Here is a 25,196-nt window from a genome sequence, read left to right as displayed (position 1 = left end):
GGCTCTCCGGTGTCTGTCAACATTCTAAACAGTCCGGTGCGGCCGCCATCTTGTCTCTCGGTAGGATCGAGAGACAAGAGGAGGCCAAAACAAAGGGGGAAATGAAGGAAAGGGGGCAAGGTAGACCCCTTCTGACCCCCTAGGATTGATGAGGGGGATATTATAGAGCCACGCCGGGCCCAAAAAAAAAAAAAAAAAATCCGATTTTTTCGCCGTAGAGACGCGTCTTGGTACGCGAACCGGGCAGCTAACCGGGCAGCTAACCGGGAAGCTAACCGGCAGTGTAACCCAAAAAAAAAAAAAAATTCCGATTTTTTCGCCGTAGAGACGCGTCTTGGTTCGCGAACCGGGCAGCTAACTGGCCAGCTAACCGGGAAGCTAACCGGCAGTGTAACGGGAGTCTGAGGAGTAGCTGATTGGCTGTCAATATTGTAAACAGTCCGGAGCGGCCGCCATCTTGTCTCTCGGTAGGATCGAGAGACAAGAGGAGGCCAAAACAAAGGGGGAAATGAAGGAAAGAGGGCAAGGTAGACCCCTTCTGACCCCCTAGGATTGATGAGGGGGATATTATAAAGCCACGTGGGGCCAAAAAAAAAACAAACAAAAAAATCCGATTTTTTCGCCGTAGAGACGCGTCTTGGTACGCGAACTGGGCAGCTAACCGGGCAGCTACCGGGAAGCTAATCGGCAGTGTAACGGGAGTCTGAGGAGAAGCTGATTGGCTGTTATCATTGTAAACAGTCTGGAGCGGCCGCCATCTTGTCTCTCTGTGGGATCGAGAGACAAGAGGTGGAAAAAAAAAAGGTGTAAATGAATGAAAGGGGTAAGGCAGACCCCTCCTGAACCCCTAGGATTGATGAGGGGGCTATTAAAGTTCCCTGGGGGGTGAAAAAAAAAAAATTGCGATTTTTCGCGGTAAAGGTGCTTCCTGGTACGTTAACCGGGCAGCTAACCGGCAGCGTAACGGGAGTCCGACATATTGTGTTTTTTGAACGTTTGTGATATGTGCACGTGTGGATTTTGTCTAATTAAGGTTAAAAAAATATATATATATCTTTAAGCGTGTTCTGGCGCGCTTACGTTTTGGGTTTGGTTTGCGCTGCAGAGACGATACGTCACGGTTATGCGATGCATTATGAGGCGTCTCACGGGCTACGTGATACGTCACTTAATAAAGAATATATTTTACAGCTATAGATATTAGCTTTTAAAAAACCAATGAAATTCACAGAAAAAACCATAGGTTATAGACCATATATAGTTAGGAATTTGCATTTACAAAACCTTGAAAATTCACTGAAAAAACCATAGGTTATAGACCATATATAGTTAGGGATTAGCATTTAAAAAACCTTATTTTATTTGCACAAAACCATTGAAATTCCATATATAGTTAGTTGCACTAACTATATATCGCGGACCCGCAATCCACTGCTAATGATGTCACATATTACATCATTCATGACATGGTCAGTGACATCACTGATGACATCACTGATGACATCTCAAATGACATCACTGATGACATCACTGATGACAACACCCAGTGACTGTATGTTTCTGTAAAGTTAAAATATGTCTTACATATTGAAGAATGAGTGGATGTATAAGTGTCTGGATGAAGGATTTAGTAGGTGCATGACTGACTGTATGAGAGAATGATTAAATGTGTCTCACTGAGTGCATGGGTTAGTGATTAAAGTGTCTTAATTTGGCAATCAATATTTATGTTCTTCTGTAAACTGCTGCATGTTTAAATCAGTAGCTATATCAGTAACTATATGGGTTATTGAATGGTTGCCCAAGTATTTGTATGGGAGACTGAGTGTGTGTGTGGGTGGCTGGGAGGTGTATAACTCTGTGCATAGATGTGTGAGCGGTTGATTCCCTAGGTGTATGGGTTCAAAAGTGCATGTAGAAACAGCTGTATGGACAGTTGACTGTGTGCATGAGTATATTGGTGAGTGAATGGATATCTCAGTTCTACATGTCAAAGTAAGTACATATGTAAAACACACTCCATGTGAGAGTTGACATATATAAATAACTGAACATAAGAGTCAGTGAATGTGAGAGTGGCTGTATGAATCATTGTGAACTTGTATCAAGGATTGTATAAGAGAGTAAATATGTGTTAGTACATGTTTGAATAAGTAAGGTGTGTATAACTGTATAGTTAAGGAAATGGAGATGTGATTGATTCTTTGCATGACTGAATAGGTGTGTGAGTAACTCCATGGATGTGTGACAGTCTGTGAGTGCCTGTTTACACTGAGTGTATCAAAGGTTATATTAGAGTCTGAAGATGTATTATCACATAAATGATATCATCAGTGATGTAATCAGTAATGTCAAATGAGATGTCAGTGATGTCATCAGTGATGTCATTTGAGATGTCATCAGTGATGTCATCAGTGATGTCATTTGAGATGTCATCAGTGATGTCATCAGTGATGTCACTGACCATGTCATGAATGTTGTAATATGTGACATCATTAGCAGTGGATTGCGGGTCCGCGATATATAGTTAGTGCAACTAACTATATATGGAATTTCAATGGTTTTGTGCAAATAAAATAAGGTTTTTTAAATGCTAATCCCTAACTATATATGGTCTATAACCTATGGTTTTTTCAGTGAATATAGATATATATAGATATATATAGATATAGATATATAGATATATTCACTGATAAAACCATAGGTTTCACACCAGTTATAGTTAGGAATTAGCATTTAAAAAACCTAATAAATTCACTGAAAAAACCATAGGTTTCACACCAGTTATAGTTAGGTGGAAATTTTACTCGCATAAAACCATTGAAATTCCCACGTTATAGTTAGTTGGACTCACTATAACTTGCGCGTGCAATGCACTGCTGATGATGTCACATATTACATCACTCATGACATGGTCAGTGACATCTCTCATGACATCACTGATGACATCATCCAGTGAATGTGGTTTGCTTTGTTATTTAAATTTGCATTATATATATATAGCAATTTGCATTGAAGAATGAGTGGATATATAAAAATAAATACTTGGATGGAGGATTTAGTAGCAGTGTATTTGACTGTTTACTTGACCAATTTATAGTGTCTCACTAAATATAGTGGATATTGACTAAACTGTTTGAATATCTGTATCAGTGTTAGCAGGCCATGAGAAAATTGGAGACACGGTACATACTTAACTTTAACAGTAAGAATGCTGGAGGCCTTAATAATACGGAAGATCTGCACACCTGCTTATGAATTTCTAATACCCCGTTTAGTTCTGAACCCGAAAATCCTTTTCTGTGTTTTGCCTTCTGACAATTAATTAGAGATGCTTTCTATTAACAAACATATGAATTTTTGTATTGTTCTTGTGTAAATAATCAAATGGAACTATCTACAGGAGCTTCCCTTTCTCTATATTGATGATAATTTTCAAATTTTAACATTTTAAATGTTTCACACTTATGCACTTTAATTCACGGGTCATGTTTTTTTTTGTTTAGTTACATGACAAAACTTAGGTGGTTATAATGGTAATCATTTAGAAGGAAATTAGCGTTTGAAATAATGCATTTATGCGGTTATTATACAATATATGAAATGTTTTTACCAGTTAGATTCACGGATTTATTACAGGTTGGTTGATTGCTTTATTTCGATATGCATATATCATAAAAGCGATACAAAAAGTTAAAACAGCATGTCGAAGAAAGTATGACTGTACAATAAGTAAAAACATTAAAACACGTTAAACCATCATAAATTAGTTAAAAGAAGATTAAATTGATACGGACAGTCTTCTAAGTCTAATCAACCAGGCCCATTTTAAAAACTTAGCAACGGCACAAACAATCGGGGGGGCAGTGTCAGTTAAAAGAATCCGGAGGGCAACAGAGTGCTGGCGAGTACCCAATTCTCTGCAGATAGGGCCGAGCCAGCGTGTTCTTGGTCGGCCGTAATCAGGGCATTCAAAGAGAAAATGTGGCACAGTCTCTGGTTTGTCGGGACAGAGAGCACAGTATCGTGAAGAGGGCTGGGAGTTATTCCACCTGGAACAGAGATCAGCCAAGGGTAGCAACCCCAGCCGAAATTTGATATACAGGGACCGATCCATGGCAATTGTTATTAGGTCCATGTATGGCTCGTAGGCAACAACATCTTTTATCAACAGGAAAGCTGCGGTGGCTTTGCAATGGTGCTGATTACTGTTGCGCTTCATGCGGACCCACTCCCAGAACATTCTTTTTAGGGTCTCCTTCGAGGGAGCGGAGTGGCTATCCCAACAAGAATCCAAGCCTAGATCCCCTAGAAGGTGTTTGATGTTCTTCAACCATTTGATTCTGTGCCATCCGTCAGAGTGCATCACCTCAGCGAGGCCGTCAGCATAAGATTTTAACTCCGGTACCCTCCACAGACGGGCCCAGAGCAAGAGGGGTCGAAGGCGAGCCTGGTCCCCTATTGCTTTACAGCCTGTATCCATGAGCACTGGGATAGTCGGACTACTTGATGGTATGGCAAGGAGGTCTTTGATGAATTTGTTTTCCGCCTTGCACAGTAGATCCACTTTACCCAGTCCCCATAATTCGGCTCCATACAGTGACCCAGGGACCGCACGAGCTTTGTAAATATCAAGTAGAGGGGCAACACAATGTTTAGTTGAGTTATTAAACTCTTTAAGAAGAGCCCCCCCCACCCTTTTATGGGTCAATACCATTTTGTTGATATGGGCGTTCCAGTTCATCACGTCGTTGAGTCGAATTCCCAGATAATCAAATTCTGCCACTCTTTCTAGGGGTATCGAATTCAGAATAGGGGGACGACCAAGCTTGCGGGGCGGGTGCAGAACTAAATACTTAGTCTTTTCAACATTGATGACAAGGCCCCTGGAGGTGCAGAAGTCCTGGAAACGATTCAGCAATGTCTGGAGGCCTTGGGGTGTTTTAGAGATGAGGAGGGTGTCATCGGCGAACAGCAAGGTTGGAATTTTTACGCCTCCCAGAGTGGGAGCGTCTGCTGGTTCGCCGAGTAGGTGGTCTACCACCCCATTAATATAGAGGGAAAATAGGGTAGGAGCCAGGACACAGCCCTGCCTTACTCCCCTCTCGACCCTGATCTTATCGGTCTTTTCCCCGTTCATCCCCCATCTAACCTGGGCATAGGTGTTATTGTGCAGTTTGATGAGGAGGTTTAATAAATACCTGGGCATCCCTAGATTGTGTAACACCCTCCAGAGTTCCTCCCTAGGAACCAGGTCAAAGGCAGTCTTGAGGTCGATGAAGGCCAAATAAAGACTGCCTTTGCCTAGCTCCACCACCTTCCAGTGTATTAGCAGGAGCCTAAATACCTGTTCGATGGTTCCGGTACCTGCGCGGAACCCAGCTTGCATGTCGGACAGGATGTGGTTTTCATCCACCCATTGCGTAATCCTCCCCAAAATCACTTTCCCCGCCAATTTCTGGGACGAATCTATTAGGCTTATAGGCCTATAGTTCCCAGGTAGGTCCCTACTGCCCTTCTTATAAATGGGGACCACCTCAGCACCCCTCCACGAATCTGGTACCGGACCTCCAGCGGCAATTGCGTTGAGGAGTGCAGAAATTATTACCCCCCACTCTTCCGAGTATGCTCGAAGGAGATCACCTGGGAGGCCATCCGGGCCAGCTGCTTTAAGTGGGACCAGAGTTTTGATTTGTTTTGTAACCTCCAGAACTGTAAAGGATTCCAGGTCTTGGATCGGACTAGTGGGCGGGGTGACAAAGGGGTCATTTAGTGGGCCTTCAATGGCAGAATAGAGATTTTGGAAATGGGAGAACCAAGTTTGGGCATTGATGGTACAGGGCCTCAAAGTGTCGTCAGGTCGGTTCCTAATTCCCACCAGGTCCCAGAAGCGTTTAGCATCTTTCCCTCGACTGGCGGTCAGAAGGTCCTGCCAGAAGTTATCCTCCCACTCTATTTTGGCATTTTTTTGACAGAGTGCGTAGTGCCTCCTGGCCACCCTAGTCCTAGATGGTAATTTAGATTTTACTGCTTCAATGAGAAGTGACTTCGCCTCCCTGCACTTCTGATTGAACCAGCCCAATCTGCCTTGTGGGCTAGGTTTCCTTCTATTTGTTTTAACTGGCACTACGAAAAGATCGCCAATGGCCTGTGTTAAAGTGCAGAACCTCAAGGTCACCTCCGACAACCCGTCCACCTGGATGTCCAAATTTGTTAGGGCTGAGGCAAGAAGCTGCCTAATGGCAGAGGTTTTCTCCTCAGAGAGTGCTAACTTTGCCCACTTTAGCCGCCGACCACAGTTGGCAACTACTGACAGGTCCGGGGCGGGGTTACAGGGAGTTCTAGTCGCGGGGCAGGACATCCACCTGTGAGACATGGTGAGAGAGAGAAGATTGTGATCACTCTCGACAGATGGTATAACCACCATGTCCTCCACCATGCTCCACAGATGAATGTCAAGGAGAAGGTAATCGATCCGTGACGTGTGCCCTGGCCTATTATAAGTGTGGACCCCGACTTTGTCAGACCCGGTCCTGCCGTTGGCGGCCCTCAGGCCAAACTCCATGGCTATCGAATTGATCTGGAGGGCCACTTCTGACCACCTTTTAATGGGATTCAGTTCGAGAGATGGAATCCCCCACCTGGCATCGAGTTCCTCTTGATCAGATAAGATTTCAAGGTCCAGGGGCTCAAAAGTGCAGTTAAAATCGCCCCCCACCAGGGTGCAGGACCTATGGGGTGATAAGCGGAGCTGGGCTTCTAAGCAGGATATTATTGGAGATTCTCTGCCCCCCTTTGTGCCTCGGGCATAAATGTTAAAAATGTTTAGAATAACTCGGCCTTGGGAGTTTTTCAGCACTATGTTCAAGAGATCTGGGCATTTAGTGTCCCGCTCCACCACCCTGCAGTTGAGATCTGAAGCCACCCAAATTAGGAGGCCACCCGAAGGGCGGCCCCTGCCGGTTGCACTAGGGGCTGCTGGCAGAAAGTGGGTGGAGTAACCTGCCTTATGCAGGGGCACCCCGCTCCAGGTTTCCTGGAACATGCATATGGAGTATTGCTCCACCATCGAGTTCCAGTCAGGGAGCGCTAACTTCCTCTCGAGGCCCGCCACATTCCAGCTGAAAACCCTAACCGAGGGGTCCGTCACAGCTGCAATGCTACGGTTCTCGACGAGGGGCCGCGTCTCCGCAGCCCCCACAACGGGAAGATCAACCAGTAAGCCGGGAACTTCTCCGGTTTCCCCTTGCTCTGGGGCATTCTTGTCGGTATCCTGGGATTGTAGTGCAGTCAAGGGGCAGCAGGTTTTTGGGGAGGGGATGGACTCAGCAACAGGGTTAAGAACCTCAAGATCATCCCCGGGAACGTCAAGGAGTCAGCAGCCCCAGAAGCCCCAGTTCTGCATTACTGGCGCTGGATAGGGATGCTGCGCGAAGACTCCCGGGGAGGGAAGGCCGTGGGCGATGTTTAGAGGAGGGGGCCCGACAGGACATAGTGGAGTGGTCGGGAACGTTCTAGGGTAAAAGAAGGATAGGTCGACAACATCGACCCCCATTCCAGCCGTACGGCCTTGGGAGCATATTGCGTGGGCAGCTCTTATATCTTGGAAATTAACCACCACGCAATCGCCCTCTAAGAGTTTTTTCCCATGGCCGATCCAGCTCACCCTGCGCACCCCAAGGATCAGGCCATCTACACCCACTGGAAGAGGTCTATTAGTTTTCATCCAGTGAATGACTTTGTTTTTCAACGCCTGGGTTGTTTCCTGTTGGGATTCTTTTAAAAGGGGAACTTTAGTAAGGACAACCACATAGGGGTGACATTCAGGTGGGAGGTTTACCGGGGGGCACCTGCGTGGCGGGATGTGCTCCGGGAGTGCTAGGGGAAGATTTTGTGGCAAAGAGGGGGTTTTAGGCACAGGCGGATTTTTGGGAGGGAAGGTTGGTTTAGTAGCCCTAGCGACAGGTGCCGCTCCGATAGTTTTATCAGGCGCAGCACCTGCCGAGAGGGCGCCCAGGCCAGTCCCTTTCTTCGGTTGGCTCTTTTGAGCAGGATTCGGCACAAGTGCCGTTACTGCTGAGGGGGTAGTGCCGTGCACCTGAGCTACATGGGTGAGTTCACTGGTCGTCGACCGCTTCGCACCGGCCGGAGGGACAGAGACAAGGGCTTTCCCTGAGGGCGGTGTTTTAGCCGGCAACGACGGCTGGACTCTAGTTGGTTGGAGATTTTATATATTTATAAAGATTAAAATCTATTTTTGTATTTGTAAATAGATATTGAGTTAATTTTTGAGATTTTTTGGCTTCATGTAAAAATCTTGAAAGTGAATTTATCTGAACCATTAGACCCTTTTCAACGCTATGCATCGCTATTTCATATGTTTAAAAAGCATTGACTGATATACAGGCACCAAAACGTTTTGTTCATGTCTATTATTCACCTTAGTCACATGCAAAACAGTGCAGCTTTATAATTGGTCCAGAATCCAACTAGCGTTGTCATGTGATGAAGCCACTGAGGTGGTGAAACGCGTAATGGCCGACGAGGAATAAACTAAAGTTTTGGCACTGATACTGAGTCCGTGTCTGCTTACCGAGGAGACGAAAGGTGGTGTGTTGTAGCAACCTTGATATATATATATGCAGGTGGCGATGCATTATATTTGAATAAACACATCTTTTTCACCTGATGGCTGGGTCGGCTTTCGTTTTTGCTGGATCGGTGGTGCCCTGAGATGTTGGGGAGTGCCGGTTTGTGTTTGACGAATGCAGTTGTCATATATATATATATATATATTTATTTACAACATCAAATACAATTTTTATTGGTTTACAGCTAGGGGTGTGGCCAAGAAGGCGTGCATTCGTGTCTCTCCGAATCTGCCAAGCATTTGCTGCTACCAGCGCTCCAGCAGAGAGGAGCACAGGAGAACAAGGGAGTTCCCCCCCTTAATGGTGAGAGCCTGCCAGCAGCTGAGGTAGTCTGGCAGTTGGTCTCAAGGTTGAGACCTCCATGGCTCGTGGTTGGTCAGCAGCAGTGGCAGGAAGGAGCGGCAGTCACCTGGAGGGAGGAAGCGTGGCAGCTGCGGGGTTGGTGAGTAGGAGAGGGTGGCCCAACCGGCTGAGGGGTAGTTGGCCAACTGGCCAATGACCTGACGGGCAACCCCAGAGATAGAGAGTGTCCCCCTCCTGTGACTAGGGCCCTGGTATGGCAGAGGCACCCGACGGCGAATCCTGCAGCTGGGGCCAGCCAGTGGGGGAGCAGTGAGGTGGCTGTGCTGAAGAGGGTCGGAGGCTGCACAGGGTTTGCGTTGAGGAAATCCTGCAATGGGGCCCTGTGGTAGGCGTGTGTTGAAGCGGCCACAGGAGAGGTGGTGGAGGAGAGAAGGCAGGCTGTCCTCGGCCTCAGAAGTGTAATTTACTGAGGTAGGCCACACCACCGCAGCGCCAGTACAGCAGAGGGGGGAGAACTGCGCGACAGTGCATCCCCCATTCCCAGAGTGCCTGCAATCAACCCTGATTGAGCGGAAACCCCGGGTCAGAGGTTCCTGCCCAGCACTGACCTAGGCCCAGGCAGCAGCAGCTGCAGCAGGGGGCAACGGCAAGCAGGTCCAACATGAGGGCTAACCAGAGGGGCCCCATGGGACATTTTGAGGGGGGTCTAAGCTCTCCAGGCCACTGGCATCACTCGAAAACCAGGGGCGTCTGACCTGGTAAAGGATTGGAGCACCTAGTGGGACTGCCAGCCACTCAAGCTAGGAGAGGATTAGACCCCACTGAAGAAAGAGGGAGCCCTGTTGGGCCCCAAGACTCACTGAGGTTACTGGGGGCAGTGGTCCCCCACCAAGTACTCGGCGCCTGGCTTGTAGCTGTTCTGTCTGGTACAGCCCCGTCGAGGTTTAGTCACCTGCTCTTGGTCCCCATAGAGTGTATGCAGAGACTGGCTCCGGTACTGGACTCGTATGGGCCCCAGGCACTCGTGAAGCCGGGCCCCTGGAGTGTGGAGCACACCCGGGTTGCTCCACAATACAGCAAGAGTGGAGACCGAGGCACTGGTGAGGAAGGCCCCCCTGGATGTCTATTGGGGGCCCTGGATAGCTGCGGTAGGGCGGATGAATGGATTGGCTGCTGGGCTGCGGAGCAGATAAAAAATCACATTTCTCTAAACTGACTACTTCCCTTACCTCTCCCAGGGAACTATTCAAAATTGTTGACTCCCTGTCAGTTCTGCAAGCCCCCAGTCTGGTAACAGAATCTCAGGACCTTTGTGATCAGATATCAGCCTTCTTTTATTCAAAGATAGCTGATATTCACTGCAGCTTAGAAGCCTGCAACCAAGCGTTAGGATCCTCCCTTATCCCTCCTCCCTACCCTCATACCGAAGACCCGGCAGAGTCCCCACAGGGTTGTTCTCTTACTTTTCCCCCGATCACATTAGAGCAACTCAACAGGTACTTGGATAGGCTTAAATCAGGTTCCCCTCTTGATCCCTGCCCTCTAAAGGTCTTCAAAGAGTGTAGAGATGTTTTACTCCCTGTGTTCCTGGTAGTCATCAATCTAGCCACCCATCAAGGTGTTTTCCCGACCCTCTGGAAAATGGCCATAGTTAAGCCCCTCCTTAAAAAGGCCTCACTTGATCCTAGGATCCTTAAAAACTTCCGGCCTATTTCACTTCTTCCAGCACCTGCAAAAATGCTAGAGGCCCATTTAAACCACCATCTGAGTGCCTTCCTGGAGAACTCCAGCCTTCTCGATCCCTCTCAGCACGGCTTTCGCAGGTCCCATAGCACTGAGTCCGCCCTGACTGTCGTCACCAATAACATCCGTGCCAAGGTCGACAGTGGCCAGGCTACACTTCTGGTCCTGCTCGACCTTACTGCCGCTTTCGACACTCTATCTCCCTCCATCTTAGTCGAACGGCTCAAGGAGATAGGAGGGGACGGTCCTGCACTCAGTCTCTTAAAATCTTTCCTGGATGGCCATGCACAGAAGGTCAAGCTGAGTGACATTTTTTCCCCAGCCAAGCCTGTTCAGTGCGGGGTGCCTCAGGGTTCGTCCCTGAGCCCCACGCTCTTTAACATTTATGTTACACCTTTGGCCAGGCTTGTTAGATCTTTTGGGCTGGAAGTTCTCTCCTACGCTGACGACACTCAGATCATGGTCTCCCTTTCACAAACGGTTGAAACTACATCTCGTAATTTCAGGAACTGCATGGAATCGGTTGCAAACTGGATGGTGAGGAATTCCCTTAAGTTGAATGGGGAAAAAATGGAGGTGTTGATTTTCGGAGGCAAGGAGGAGATTTGGTCAATGGATTGGTGGCCTTCTTCTTTAGGAACCTGTCCACTGCCCTCTCAATCTGCCCGGAATCTAGGTGTCATTTTTGATACCAAACTCTCCTTTCAAAAACAAGTCAGCAGAACGACTTCCACCTGCCGTGGTGTTCTTAGAACCTTGAGGAGATTAGTTCATTATCTTTCCACCGATGCCCGTAAATTGGTTACGACGGCCTTAATCTCCTCAAGGTTAGACTATTGTAATTCACTGTACCTGGGAATTAATAAATCCCAGATACAGCGTTTGCAAACAGTTCAAAATGCAGCAGCCTGTTTTGTCACTGATGCCCCGGAACTCGCCTCAGCCACTGCTATTAGGAAGGACCTTCACTGGCTCTCTGTCCAGGCCGGAATAGAGTTCACGGTCTTATGTCTCACCCACCATGCCTTGCACGGGCTTGGCTCTGAAGACATTAAACCCCTGGTAACCCCGTATGTCCCCGGCAGGGCTCTTCGTTCAGCCAATAAACATCTTTTGCTTGTCCCTAAAACCAGCAAAGCCAGATGGGGCGACAGAGCCTTCAGCTCTTGTGCTCCTAAAATTTGGAATACTCTTCCGGCTGAGATCAAGGAACTTACCTCCTACCCCCTCTTCCGAAAGGCTCTGAAGACCTGGCTTTTCAGGCAGGCCTACAACTGATCCTCCCTCCCGTCCCACCACACAGCTCTTTATTCCATCTCTAGCGCCTTGACGCCCTTGGGCAAAGTAGCGCTCTATAAATCATCATCCAACTCAACTCAACTCAACTCAACTCAACTCAACTCACACTAAGCGATCTTGACTTGCCTTCTAGCGGCCTCATGTGGTACTACGACTTGCTAGTTTAGACTCAGCGATTGCATTGAACTACACGCCAAGAGAGAGGCTCTATCAGCAGGAACGTTTTGGCAATTGGGAAAGTTTTTTGAATTCAGTACTGCACAGGCCAAGTCGCACCTGGGGCTGACGGGCTGACTGGTGACCCATATCATGTCCTCCGTGCGCTCCAAGAAGGATCTGTACTTACTAAGCCAGCAGCTGCCGAGCTCCCCTCGTCTGACATAGACCACCTGGCGGGTGCAGAAAAGATGGACAGACTGGCCACGAATGCTTTCATTGCTTCTCTTTTCTCATCCCTTCAAGACGATTCACAAGATATGCAGATGCACCACTCTACAGACTTGAAAGTGGTGCGTCTGGACTTGGGGGAGGTGGGAGCCAAAGTGGCCATGCTGGAGGGCCGCAAAACTGGAAGGCACGAAAAATTGGAGATGATGCAGCAAGAGAACCTCCAGTTAAAGGGGAAGCAAGTAGAACTTAAGGCACATGTGGAGAAAAGTGATCCTGCCAGAATAACATCCATATCCGAGGGGTGCCGGCCAAGCTTAGAAAGAGGACATGAGGGGACATGTGGGGGCCTTGTTGTTTCGCCACATCTTGGGGTGTGCCCAAAAAACGTATATTTAAATTGACCAAGTCCACAGAGTCAGCTTGCCCAGAGCTGGAAACGAACTTCCTGTTAACATACTAGTGTGTATGCATGACTTTGGCATAAAGGAATCAATCCTTGGTCGGGCAAGGGAGGCCCATGCGGTCCAGTTCAGATGCAACACACCAACAGTGTATCAGGATTTGTTTGTGCTCGCCCTCCACAAGCATAGAGAATTTCGCCCAGTCAAGGCATACCTAAGGGAGAAAGGGATCTTCATACTCGTGGGGCCATCCCTTCGGTCTAATTTTCTGACACAACGGCAGTCTGCGGCAATTGAGATCCCTTAGAGAAGGCCTAGAGGTCATGAACCTTAAGGAAGAGACAGTAGTAGAGATAAGACCGGATTCCCCAGACGACGAGCGACGCAAACAGCACAAGGAAGGGAAAACCTCCAGGAGGCATAAACCAGACATAGCCACCATGGCAAAGGAACGGCAGACGGTGATCACTACTTTATCTAAAGAACTCCCTGAATTTCTGCAAGAATGGCTTCGGGATGACGGTGTCAGAGAGGCATTACTACCACACAGATGCTCATTCGCAGCTTCTCAATCTCTGAGATGGGATCTCGCTGTGAGGGAGTTTAATTCGCATATCAAAGTCCCGACTGGCCAACTTCCTGCAGTTCTATTACCGTCATGAACCTATGTCACATTTTGTCACATTTTGTTCTATTGCTTGTTGCTGATTTGTGTTAATTTGAGGGTTTTCTGTATTTTTTTTACTCCTCCACACCAGTTCTTCATGGAGTGCCAATGCAGAAGCGCTCTCACAATTTCCTGCTGCTTAATCGCCTCACAATTCCCACAATGGCAAACATCTAAAGTGCAATGCGCAACATGCTTTCTCTCTGAGCGATGCCTAGGGAACTAAAGATACTCAGTCTCAATGTCCGGGGGCTAAATAATCCAGTAAAGCGTGCTGCACTCCTGTCTCTCTTAGAGCATTTGGGGGGGACATATGTTTACTTCAAGAGACACACCTGATCCCCAAGAACACCGCCCACATGCGCTCCTGCTGGTTTCCCCAACAGCTATGGTCGTTGGACCCACGAAGATGTATGGGATAGCTATCCTTTTGGCTTTGAATTTTAATGGCAAGCTAATTTCTATGATAGTTGAAATAAAGGGGTGTCTTCTAGCACTTAGCATACAATGGGGCTCCTTAATGCGCTTTCAGCAGTACTTAAAACTAATGATTCAGCAGTGTTGGTGGGGAGGATTTCAATCTGGTCATGGACCAAGCTCTCCATCGGTCCAACCAGCGGTCCATGCAAGCAGGGGCCTTCACCTCTGGCAGCCTTCGTTGGGTGGTGAAGGGGGGGATCTGCGATGTCTGGCGCTGCCTGCACCCTTCTTTAAGGGATTGCACCTTTTATTCTGCAGTGCACAAGCTACATGCGCACATTGACCATTTTCATACATCCCCCACACCCACGGTTATGGTTGGGAACACAAGCATAGAGCCACGCTCTCTTTCAGATCACGCCATGATCTCATTGATACTAAGGACAGAGGACTCTCCACCCCGTCCCTCCCGGTGGTGTCTACGCAACGTATTGCCGCAGTCCCCTACCACAATGTCATCAGTGCGCACTGTGCTTGTGGATTATCTCTGAACCAATGATGTGGAGGCCACTCCCCTATCGTCGGTGTGGGAAGCATGGACACATTTATCATTATATCAGTGTCAAAACAACGGGTGCGAAATGAGAAGCGCTGGCAGTGGAGCAGGCAGTCACTGGGATGGAGGCCATTCATAAACATATGGGGGGCTCCCAGGGTCTGGTGAGACCTGGAGCATAAAAAGCTTCCCTTGAATCGTCTGGGCCTGGATCGGGTGGAATATGCCCTGCTCGGGCACACATTTTACCAGAGTAGGGACTGTTGTGGGTGCAGGTTAGCTCATGGGCTCCGCACTGAGACTTTCTGAGATTCCATCAGTTCAAGTAGGCAGGCTTCAGGGGAGGAGGTGCACACGGATGAGGAAATCACTGCAACCTTTGAAGAATTTTACCATGCTCTGTATTCCGGCTTGGACAGCTCCCAAGGTGGCCCGAGACCCTACTTAAGGGGGATTCCCCTGACTCACTTGCCAGCAGTGCTCGCGTCCCAATTGGATCAGCCAATATGGATTGAGGAGGCGGTTTCGGCAATCGTGCGTCTTACGCCCGCAAGGCACCGGGACAGGATGCTTCACGGCCCAATTTTATAAATCCTTTTGCCAGGGCTAGCTCTCATCCTCACTCAACTTTTTAGTTCCTTCCCTGACTCGGGTGCGCTAACAGACTCGATGATGGAGGCATCTATATCTGTGATACTCGAGGTCAATGAAACCCATTTCCCTTTTCAGTATTGACACCAAGATCTTTGCCGGTATCCAGGCCTCTTGTCTGAATCCGGTCATGTTGGGTATGGTTGACCAATACCAAAAGGATTTTACACCTCCTTGATGTGAGAAGTTGGCCCGATATGCAGCGTTCGCTATTCTAGCGACCACTATGTATCGTTCCAAACGACCCTTATAGTGATTGGTTGTAAGTCAACCTTAGACCAGCTATCCTAGTAGCGTGGATACGAGCAGTCTTCGGGCTAAACTCTAGAGGGCGTGTTAAGCCAGCTGTTATACCATCACATACCCCTTGAACACCCAGTGAAAGGACACCACACAAGTGTTATGAAAATAAACAGTATATTTATTAGAATCACAACAGCCCTGTACTCTTTATGAGGACAGGGTACTAAGCACAGAACAAAAGCTCTTAGAAAATACTTCAAGTGCACAATTAAAACAAGTGCCCGAGGGCACGGAAAGTTTAGTGGTCTCGGGCGGACCAGATAAGGCAAGTCGGAAGCGAGGGACTCGGGACCCTAGAGTGAGGAGGCTATGCAGGCACCGAAATGCCGAAGTTACCTAGCCACGAGGGCTGCAGCTGCACAAGTCTTACAGGCGTCGGGGTCTTCGCTGACGAGCCAGGAGCCGGAGGAAAAGGAGTTGCTGGCCGGCAACCAGTGATGAATAGTTCGTAGAGATCCAAGCCTGGATCAGTGATCGTTGATACCTGAAAGCAGAGGGGACCAAGTTCGTACTACTAGCCAGTAGTCAGAGGGTACCAGGAAGGCACCGGATGGCCGTCACCTCGACTAGGTGAGTGGGCGACGCTAGGCTCTGCAGTCTCACGGACCAGGAGGCGTTGTCGGCGACCAGGATGGAGGTGCGAGCTGTCCCACGAAGGTTGATGCTGTCGGCGTCGCTGGGCCCAGGATTGGGGCAACAAGCCTTGGCAGATTTCAGGGCCACGTGGTGGGCCTAAAATGGCGTCTTGAGTGGACCAGGAGGGTCCGGGGGGCTTCTCTCAAAGAGGGAAGCAAAGGCTAGCCTGGAGCAACCAGACCAGCAGCGTTGGTTGTCGGATGTCGTCAAGGAAGGGCACAAGCCAGCGGCTAGTGACCAGACAACGTGCTGAGCAGCGAGCAGAAGGGCCCCACGCAGATCGTGGAGATGCTGGGAGACTGCACTTCGGTGCTGGAGCCTGCTCGGGGTCGGGGCTTCTCGGACCCCAGAGCACTCACCAGAGAATTGCTTCGATGGTCGTGCTGGTTAAGAAAGCGTGCAGGTTTTGGTGATGGCTGGTCCCTCGAGGTCTCGTCGCACCCACAGATCTCAGCTGAGCTGACGATGTGGGTAGAGGTCAGAGGTGCCAGGGAGGCCGGTTCTCGTCGAGCTGGGCCGTCGGATCCTTGAGGAAGGACTTGCAGCAAACCGCAGACTTCTTAGATCGTGCCTGCGGATGCAGGGTGACTACTCCTTAGCCACAAGGGAGAAATCTTGAGAAGAGTCTCGAAGTCCTTTCGTAGAAAGTATTCTTGATTCAAAGATGATCTAATTTGGAAGGGTCCCGGCTACGGCCTTTATCCTAAAGAAAGGGGTGGGTACATGACTAGGTCCTGCCCTAAGGGTGGGACCAGGAAGGGGGGTAGTTACACCCCTCTCCCCCTGCTGGACTTTCCCCAGGTCAGGGGCTGCGCGCCCCTGGAACTGGTTCTAGCCGGCAGATGCGTAGGGAGCACCGGGGTGCCACTCCGCAGTCACCTTCTTGCAAAGCCCTACCTACCCAGAATACACAAACCCTGTCTGGGACGGTGCGAACACCGCCATTGACAGGAAACCCTTTGTCCAAGCTCTCCTCGCTGGAAGGACTCCCAGCAGCAGGAGGTCAGACTTGTGTCTGTGGTGGCAGCGTCCATTTTGTGGAGCTGAGGCTTCAGTTAACTTTAACCGGGGTTCACAGTTACGTACATGTCGTGTCCCTCTAGAAGGGCGGAATGCTAACCTCGTCGCCAGGATTGGTGAGGGGGCAGCATCCCGATTCGTATGACACCTTACTCGACATGTCTTGATAACGCGATACCGAAGTTACCGATATGATACGCGTTATCATGGAACAGCCATTGGGTCTTGAATTCCCACTATGCCAAACATCTAAAGCGCAATGCGCAACATGCTTTCTCTCTGAGCAATGCCTATTGAACTAACGATACTCAGTCTCAATGTCCGGAGGCAAAATAATCCAGTAAAGCGTGCTGCACTTCTGTCTCTCTTAGAGCATTTGGGGGGGACATATGTTTACTTCAAGAGACACACCTGATCCCCAAGAACACCGCCCACATGCGCTCCTGCTGGTTTCCCCAACAGCTATGGTCGTTGGACCCACGAAGATGTATGGGATAGCTATCCTTTTGGCTTTGAATTTTAATGGCAAGCTAATTTCTATGATAGTTGAAATAAAGGGGTGTCTTCTAGCACTTAGCATACAATGGGGCTCCTTAATGCGCTTTCAGCAGTACTTAAAACTAATGATTCAGCAGTGTTGGTGGGGAGGATTTCAATCTGGTCATGGACCCAGCTCTCCATCGGTCCAAACAGCGGTCCATGCAAGCAGGGGCCTTCACCTCTGGCAGCCTTCGTTGGGTGGTGAAGGGGGGGATCTGCGATGTCTGGCGCTGCCTGCACCCTTCTTTAAGGGATTGCACCTTTTATTCTGCAGTGCACAAGCTACATGCGCACATTGACCATTTTCATACATCCCCCACACCCACGGTTATGGTTGGGAACACAAGCATAGAGCCACGCTCTCTTTCAGATCACGCCATGATCTCATTGATACTAAGGACAGAGGACTCTCCACCCCGTCCCTCCCGGTGGTGTCTACGCAACGTATTGCCGCAGTCCCCTACCACAATGTCATCAGTGCGCACTGTGCTTGTGGATTATCTCTGAACCAATGATGTGGAGGCCACTCCCCTATCGTCGGTGTGGGAAGCATGGACACATTTATCATTATATCAGTGGCAAAACAACGGGTGCGAAAAGAGAAGCGCTGACAGTGGAGCAGGCAGTCACTGGGATGGAGGCCATTCATAAACATATGGGGGGCTCCCAGGGTCTGGTGAGACCTGGAGCATAAAAAGCTTCCCTTGAATCGTCTGGGCCTGGATCGGGTGGAATATGCCCTGCTCGGGCACACATTTTACCAGAGTAGGGACTGTTGTGGGTGCAGTCTAGCTCATGGGCTCCACACTGAGACTTTCTGAGATTCCATCAGTTTAAGTAGGCAGGCTTCAGGGGAGGAGGTGCACATGAATGAGGAAATCACTGCAACCTTTGAAGAATGTTACCATGCTCTGTGTTCCGGCTTGGACAGCTCCCAAGGTGGCCCGAGACCCTACTTAAGGGGGATTCCCCTGACTCACTTGCCAGCAGTGCTCGCGTCCCAATTGGATCAGCCAATATGGATTGAGGAGGCGGTTTCGGCAATCGTGCGTCTTACGCCCGCAAGGCACCGGGACAGGATGCTTCACGGCCCAATTTTATAAATCCTTTTGCCAGGGCTAGCTCTGATCCTTACTCAACTTTTTAGTTCCTTCCCTGACTCGGGTGCGCTAACAGACTCGATGATGGAGGCATCTATGTCTGTGATACTTGAGGTCAATGAAACCCATTTCCCTTTTCAGTATTGACACCAAGATCTTTGCCGGTATCCAGGCCTCTTGTCTGAATCCGGTCATGTTGGGTATGGTTGACCAATACCAAAAGGATTTTACACCTCCTTGAAATCACTCGGCGGTCCCGAACAGAGGCTCTTTTCCTCTCCATTGTTTGAAACACTCTGCAACTTGGGAACACACAATAATTAGATGGCTAGGCTGTATCTATACCAACCCCAGAGCTTCTGTCTGGATTAATAGAATGTCACTGACATTCATACTATCAATTTGTATGCGGATGATATTATTCTCTCACTGGTGGACCCGATGACATCCTTGCCATCCGTAATAGACAAATTGGGTTTAAAGTTAACCTTACAAAGTCTTAGATTTTAAACCTATTGTTCACCCCATCATGAGGTGGCTTTTTGCATCCAGTTCCCAGTGGCATGGACGATGGAGGCCATTCCGTTTCTGGGCCTACAGCTTGCTCCCACTGTAGCAAAGACTCTGGTGACAAACGACAGGGCCCTCCTTGACCAGACAAATAAATCGCTGTCCTCGTGTAGTCGTCAGTGGTTGGCTTGGTCGGGGCGCATCGCGACTGTAAAAATGACTGTACTCCCACATATTCTTTACATCTTTCAGACATGACCATTGACCTCTCCACTCGGCACTATGCTCTTTACAACTCACTATCAATACATCTATCTGGGGGCGGGAAGAGGCCATATCTCCAATTTAACAAACTTGCCCGTCCTAAGGATGAAGGCATCTTAGGGCTCCCTCTGCTCATCCGGCATAACCAAGCCATGCAACTCTGATATCTTGTAGAGTGGAACAGGCCCCTCTCCGAAAAGCACTGGTCCTTTATAGACTAGACAGGTGAGGGGGAGGAATACGTTTTCATACTTAAATTATGTGATCAGTTTACTGCTGGCTGATTCGGTTATAATTACAGAACAAGAAAAAATGTAAATCTCCAACTTGTCTTGTTTTCACTTGAACGATTGTAGAAAGGTGATACATGGAATGCTAAAATAGAAATACTTTATCAATACAATTACCTTTCTTGTCCTCTGGGGCATCTAAAAGCAAACAAAAGTGCCATGTAATTGATACAGCACACAATTCAATCAATATATAATAACCAAGTACAGTGTCATACTCACCTCTATATTGCTGCAGGATGACTAAAATAGAGAAAATAAAATGTCACTTGTGCAGGATAATAAATCAGGCACTCCTACAATAATCCCTCACTATCACATTCAACTCTGTTTGACTGTATGAAATCTGAAAACAAGAGAAAGAGGAGAATACTAATCAGACAACCTTATTTAATCTCACAGACTTTCACATTAAATTAAGTTAAAAAACATGGCCTGAATACTAATCAGTAACTTTCATTGCACCCTTCCTGTTCATTCCTGTTCATCCGGTCCTTGCTGTGCCTAGAGTCAATGGCTTCCCTGAAAGAGGGACGTCCACTTCGCCAGCCTCTGATGGACATATACCTAATACTGACCTTCACACTTGAGCCCACTGTTCAATAAACTAATCATCTACTTAGAATAAAGCAGCATATCAGGGAGTGTGAGAAGTGATTTAGGGATTGTGACAGAGAGAAGGACTCACTGTCATAATGTTTACAATTATAACTGTTGAATTAATGCTTCGGGCCTCATAACAAATGTCCTGGTAATTGTGCTTCAAGAATTGCCCCTAGTTTGCTAGTCCCATAGGAATCTGGGTCCTTATTTCCCCTTTCCCAGAACATACCCTACTTTGATGAAGACAGAGACAAATGTCACTAATTCTTATGTGCATGAGTTATCATCTCAGAATAATTTATTGAAACGTATTGTATTATTTAATGACAACAATACTCACTAAAGACAGAAATATCTAATTGCTAAATTTTTAAGCTAGAGTGCCGTTGTCAACCCTGCATATATCATGGTGTGTAATGACATTGTATTCACTAATGTTAACAGTGGAAAAGTCATTCCTTGTATCTCAGCAGAGGGTGGGTTCTTCTTGTCTCTCTTTTTGGGTTTGCACACTGTCATGTTCACAGACCTATAGCTGAATTTGTACTTCACAGAGTCGAACATTACATACACACACGAAGAAATATACGACCATCCTTGTGTACTTCTTATTAACTGGGAGTCCCATTGACAACTCAACAATGGCCATCAATGCCCATTGTGTGTTATTGTCCTTTCAGTTCGGACATGTGAAGAATGAAATACTTGTTTCACTCTCTGTGGATCTCTTAATTTATTGGGTTGATAGGTAGCATACAGGTCTAGTAACTCAGCAATTGGTATAACCTAGACTTTCCCGGTGGAGGGCCACTGTTCCTAACTAGAAATATCCATCTTAATCCTTCAGTGCAGCTTCTGAGGGATTGTTACATTGAAGTTAGAGAACTCTACAGAGAGGCAATTATTTTTGTACCCTGCTCATGAAAGCTTTTAGGATTTAAATAAACACCTCCAAAACTGGAGATGTGTCAATTAAAAATAACTGACTTTAAGGCAAATTGAGTTTTGTCCCTGTGTACAGACTGACTGGATTAAACCTCTGTTGGCTGTGATGTCTCGCATGACTCTTCAAAGGAAAAACATATTCTAAATGCAGTTATTCTCTAAATATGGCTAACTATGACCAGGTAGCCCAGTGACAGGCAGTGTTTCAACCAGGGGAACCACCTCTAATTCAGAGGGAATGACAAGATTGACAGGTTATGATGGTTTCCATTATCTCTAAACTGTAGATTAAACCTCCTGTGCGCTGTAGGTGGCCAGGAAGACGTTCTTGCACAACGAGCCTGATATTACCGAGTTTACTAGACAATGACAGACAGGCTTCAGACCCTGTCAGATGCCAAATGGGAAATATATTCACAAAGGGGATGGGTTTTACATGATCAGAAGGCACAATTGGAAGTTCTCACAAGAGTACTTGGTGGACATCTTCGCTGAAAACTGTGGAGCACATCCAGTGAGGCCAATGCATCTCAACGATGTAAAGCCAGGAGAGAAAACCAATGTAAATTTGGTACACTTCACTCTGTTATTTCATAAACTATTAATGTCTTTCTAGACTCAGGTATGTAGCTGTTGCAAAATCATTCCTTGCCCTGGACACCCCTATCATTTTCTGACTGGTATTGGTGGTTTCTGAATCTGACTGTGACTGAGCTCTGCCTAACCAGCCCCAGGGCCAGTGCTCTACTGCAAACCCTTAGAACAAAGTGAAAATACCGACACACACAAGGGTACACGATGGGTTAGGCACCCTTATTATTGGCATGACCTATCCTATAAGCCCTAGTACATAACAGGGCAGGGGATTAAAACTACCTATAAGTCCCTAGTATAAAATAGGGCATGGCAGTTTTAAAAATAGTCCTGGGTTGAAGAACTGCTTTTAAACATAAACGCACACTCGACTTTGGTGTTAGAGGCACTTAAAAATTGATCAACTACAATGTCTTGGCATATAAGGTACCCCCAGAGTCTCCCCTAAGTTTCCCTGGGGTCAGGGCCAGGTACGTATAGGGAGTACCCATATAAAAGAGGTTGTATATGCCGTGGAGATACAGAAATTGCACTTCACTCATTGTAGTAAAGTGCATCCCAAAATCGGCTTTTGAGCTAGAAGTACTGTGAATTGAGGATCAAACATTATTGTTGTATATTTAGGATCCCTAATGTCTCCCCCAGGTGTCCTTGGTGTGGGGAGTCGCATAGATATAAGCAGGATCCACATATAAGCAGTTTTATAGGCCCTGGCGTTGAGGAAATTGGACATTTGCTCTTCCCCATTGTAGATTGCAAGACATTTATGTTAACATTGCATTAGTTTATGACTTTATAACTACCGCAAACCGCTACCAAAAAGTATCATTCAAGCAGTCAGGAGAATGGTATTGATGAATCCAACAATATGCAGTTTTATAATTTATCCTAAAATGTACAGAAAATAAGTTATAAGGATTCCTTGTATGTAAGCCAAAATTCAGCCTTTCAGTGGTCGGCCCTGATTAGTCAGAGTTAAGAGGATTACCCAGACTGCTTTAATGAAGTGAAAAAAAGCACCTAGGGAGAGAGGCTATCATTGGTAAGAGGACCCTGCTCCACAGGAATGCTAGAGCAGGGGGGAGGGGTTGTAAAGCATCAGCTTCAAAAGGCAGAAGGGGACAGCCAGAGACAGCCAAGTCCATCTACACTCTTCCACTCTGAATCCAACCAGATGGAAGGCTTAAGGAAGGAATTTGAAGATGTCAGAGGTAGGGGAGCTCTGGAAAGGTGTCATCCTGCAGATTAGTATAGCTAGCTCATGCTTCTCTGCTGAGACTTCAGCCATATTGAATTTTGTAAGAATAGTGCTTTCTGGGAGACCAAAGATAACCTTAGAAAGCAAGCCAAGTGGTAGCTGTGGAGAGAAGCCTTCAGGCTTAGTCTTGAAGGAATGTTAAACAGCATGTTGTACCAGAATGCAACCTTATTGTATTGTGTCAATGAAAGGAGAACCACACAGTAGTTATAAAAATGTGTGTATAATATTGTAACACACTCGTGAAAGTGAAGGATACAAAGTGCATCCTTCACTTTTACGAGCACAATCCCCGTGCAGGTCCTGTTTCCAGGAGCTTCTTTCTCCTCATCTGCTACTCTGATCGGTTTCTGACCTTTTTTACATACAAGAAACATGTGAACTCGCATAGAAGCCCACCCGTTTGGCCCCGCCCACACACTAGCTGTGTGCACCGTCTTCCCGCCATTTACCCACTATGATGGACAGCTCACTCAAGGGACCCCTGTGCCCTTCGGCGCGATGGCATAGTAACACACACATGGTCACTGGTGACAACTCTTCTGGCACTTTACACAGCTGTAGTGTAGGAAAAGCACTATACATTTACCCAATGAGGTAGCACTTACTGATTAGCCACTGTAGACAGTGGGAAACAGTCTTTTGAGCAAATCCGGGAGTTCGTGAATTTTTTCGCGAACTCACCAATTTATTTGCCGATTTCGCGTGAATTTGTGGATTGCAGATCCGCAAAATACGCCCATACTTAATATAGATAACCCATATCTTTTGTAAGTGGTGCAAGCACCACTGTAGTGTAGTTCCTATATTCCCACTAGGCTTTGCACATTGGAATAATATATCCTATAGATTAGAAGTAGGACTGAGGTCGACTAGGTCTCTATCGAATATAGACAGGACAACTTTGTTTCCCAAGAATAAGAAAAGTATCTCTAGAGTCGCGGAAATAATAGATAAGTATTTCACTCAGTCACTCGTGCATGCTTCTTTTCTACAGAGGTGCAGAGAAATAGAGAGACAGGCGTTTTCAATAAAAGGTTGTATTGAACAGTCTTCTTTCTCATGCAGGTAAAGTGAACTGCTACAATCATAATGCAGACTGCAAAGTATAATGCGTACAGCGAGAACAATAATATAAAATAATACTGTAAGAGCATTGTATGGTTTCTAAACCATATATAAATACATACATAAATAACAAGGGCTAAAAGTTCTCAACTGGTGCTTCTAAAATACGCCTACCCCAATGTACCTAACCTAAGGTTTAGTTTTCTTTGCCAAGAATCTATCAAAGGTTTCTCTAGGTTCTAATCAACTCATACCTTTAGTTTAGAATGAAGAAGGTCTGATATCTCTGTCTCGGGACTCGATTTCCCAACACCCCGCAAGCGGAGCTTGGAAACACTATAGCTGGATTCTCGCCAAGAGAAATGCAGCCTCTTGATCAGTGCGTCAGCTGGAGGGTCTTGCTGTAGCGAGCTGCGTCGGGCAAGTAGATAGTCGAACTGCTCTGAACCACTGTGTCTTGCTAGAGCAAGTGAAGGCATATTTATACCTTGAAGGTGTCTAGTTTGACGTAAAGTCAGATATAATAACATCAGGAAAGAACCCCAAGGGAATAGTAGTTCTTTGTAAAGTACAGGAGTTCTTGGACAAATCAATATTCAAGCAAGGGAAGGTCCCTGACTGCTTAAGCCGATTTTCCAAGAAATCGTTGTGACGTTTTGATACCGGTGGAAGTAGCCATGCCTGTATTTGGTCTGCATGGGCTATGTCTAATAAGGGAATGATTTCTATGCCTATATTAGGGCAATGTGAATTGTACCTATATAAGGGCATGAATCAGGAAAATTCACTCTGATCCTAAAACGCCATACAACACCGACTCCACTTTATTATGTATGATATTCTAAACACAAAAACATATCTAAAACATGATGTATTAAAACACCACCCAAAATACATAAAAATTTATTTGAAACGGTTTGTACATGAAAAGACCATTTGTGCTATACGCATTTAAAAGCAATGTTTCATTCAAAGCATATCGAT

At 47.0% G+C, this 25,196-nt stretch overlaps 1 protein-coding gene across 1 annotated transcript in view; it reads right to left on the bottom strand.

Moving 5' to 3' along the window:
* Positions 1-25,196, bottom strand: part of LOC147710102 (uncharacterized) — a 671,165-nt gene that overhangs the window by 186,706 nt on the left and 459,263 nt on the right. The window contains exons 27-28 of the mRNA XM_086919316.1: positions 19,967-19,987; positions 19,862-19,882 (exon numbers count right to left, since the gene is read on the bottom strand). Of these exons, the coding sequence (XP_086775442.1) occupies positions 19,862-19,882; positions 19,967-19,987 (42 nt within the window). The remainder of the gene's footprint in view (positions 1-19,861; positions 19,883-19,966; positions 19,988-25,196) is intronic.

This window comes from Lissotriton vulgaris, chromosome 5 (assembly GCF_964263255.1).
Source record: "Lissotriton vulgaris chromosome 5, aLisVul1.2, whole genome shotgun sequence".
In the NCBI taxonomy this organism is placed as follows: domain Eukaryota; kingdom Metazoa; phylum Chordata; class Amphibia; order Caudata; family Salamandridae; genus Lissotriton; species Lissotriton vulgaris.
Note: the sequence above shows the minus strand (reverse complement) of the source record. Positions and strands in the feature narration are given on the sequence as shown.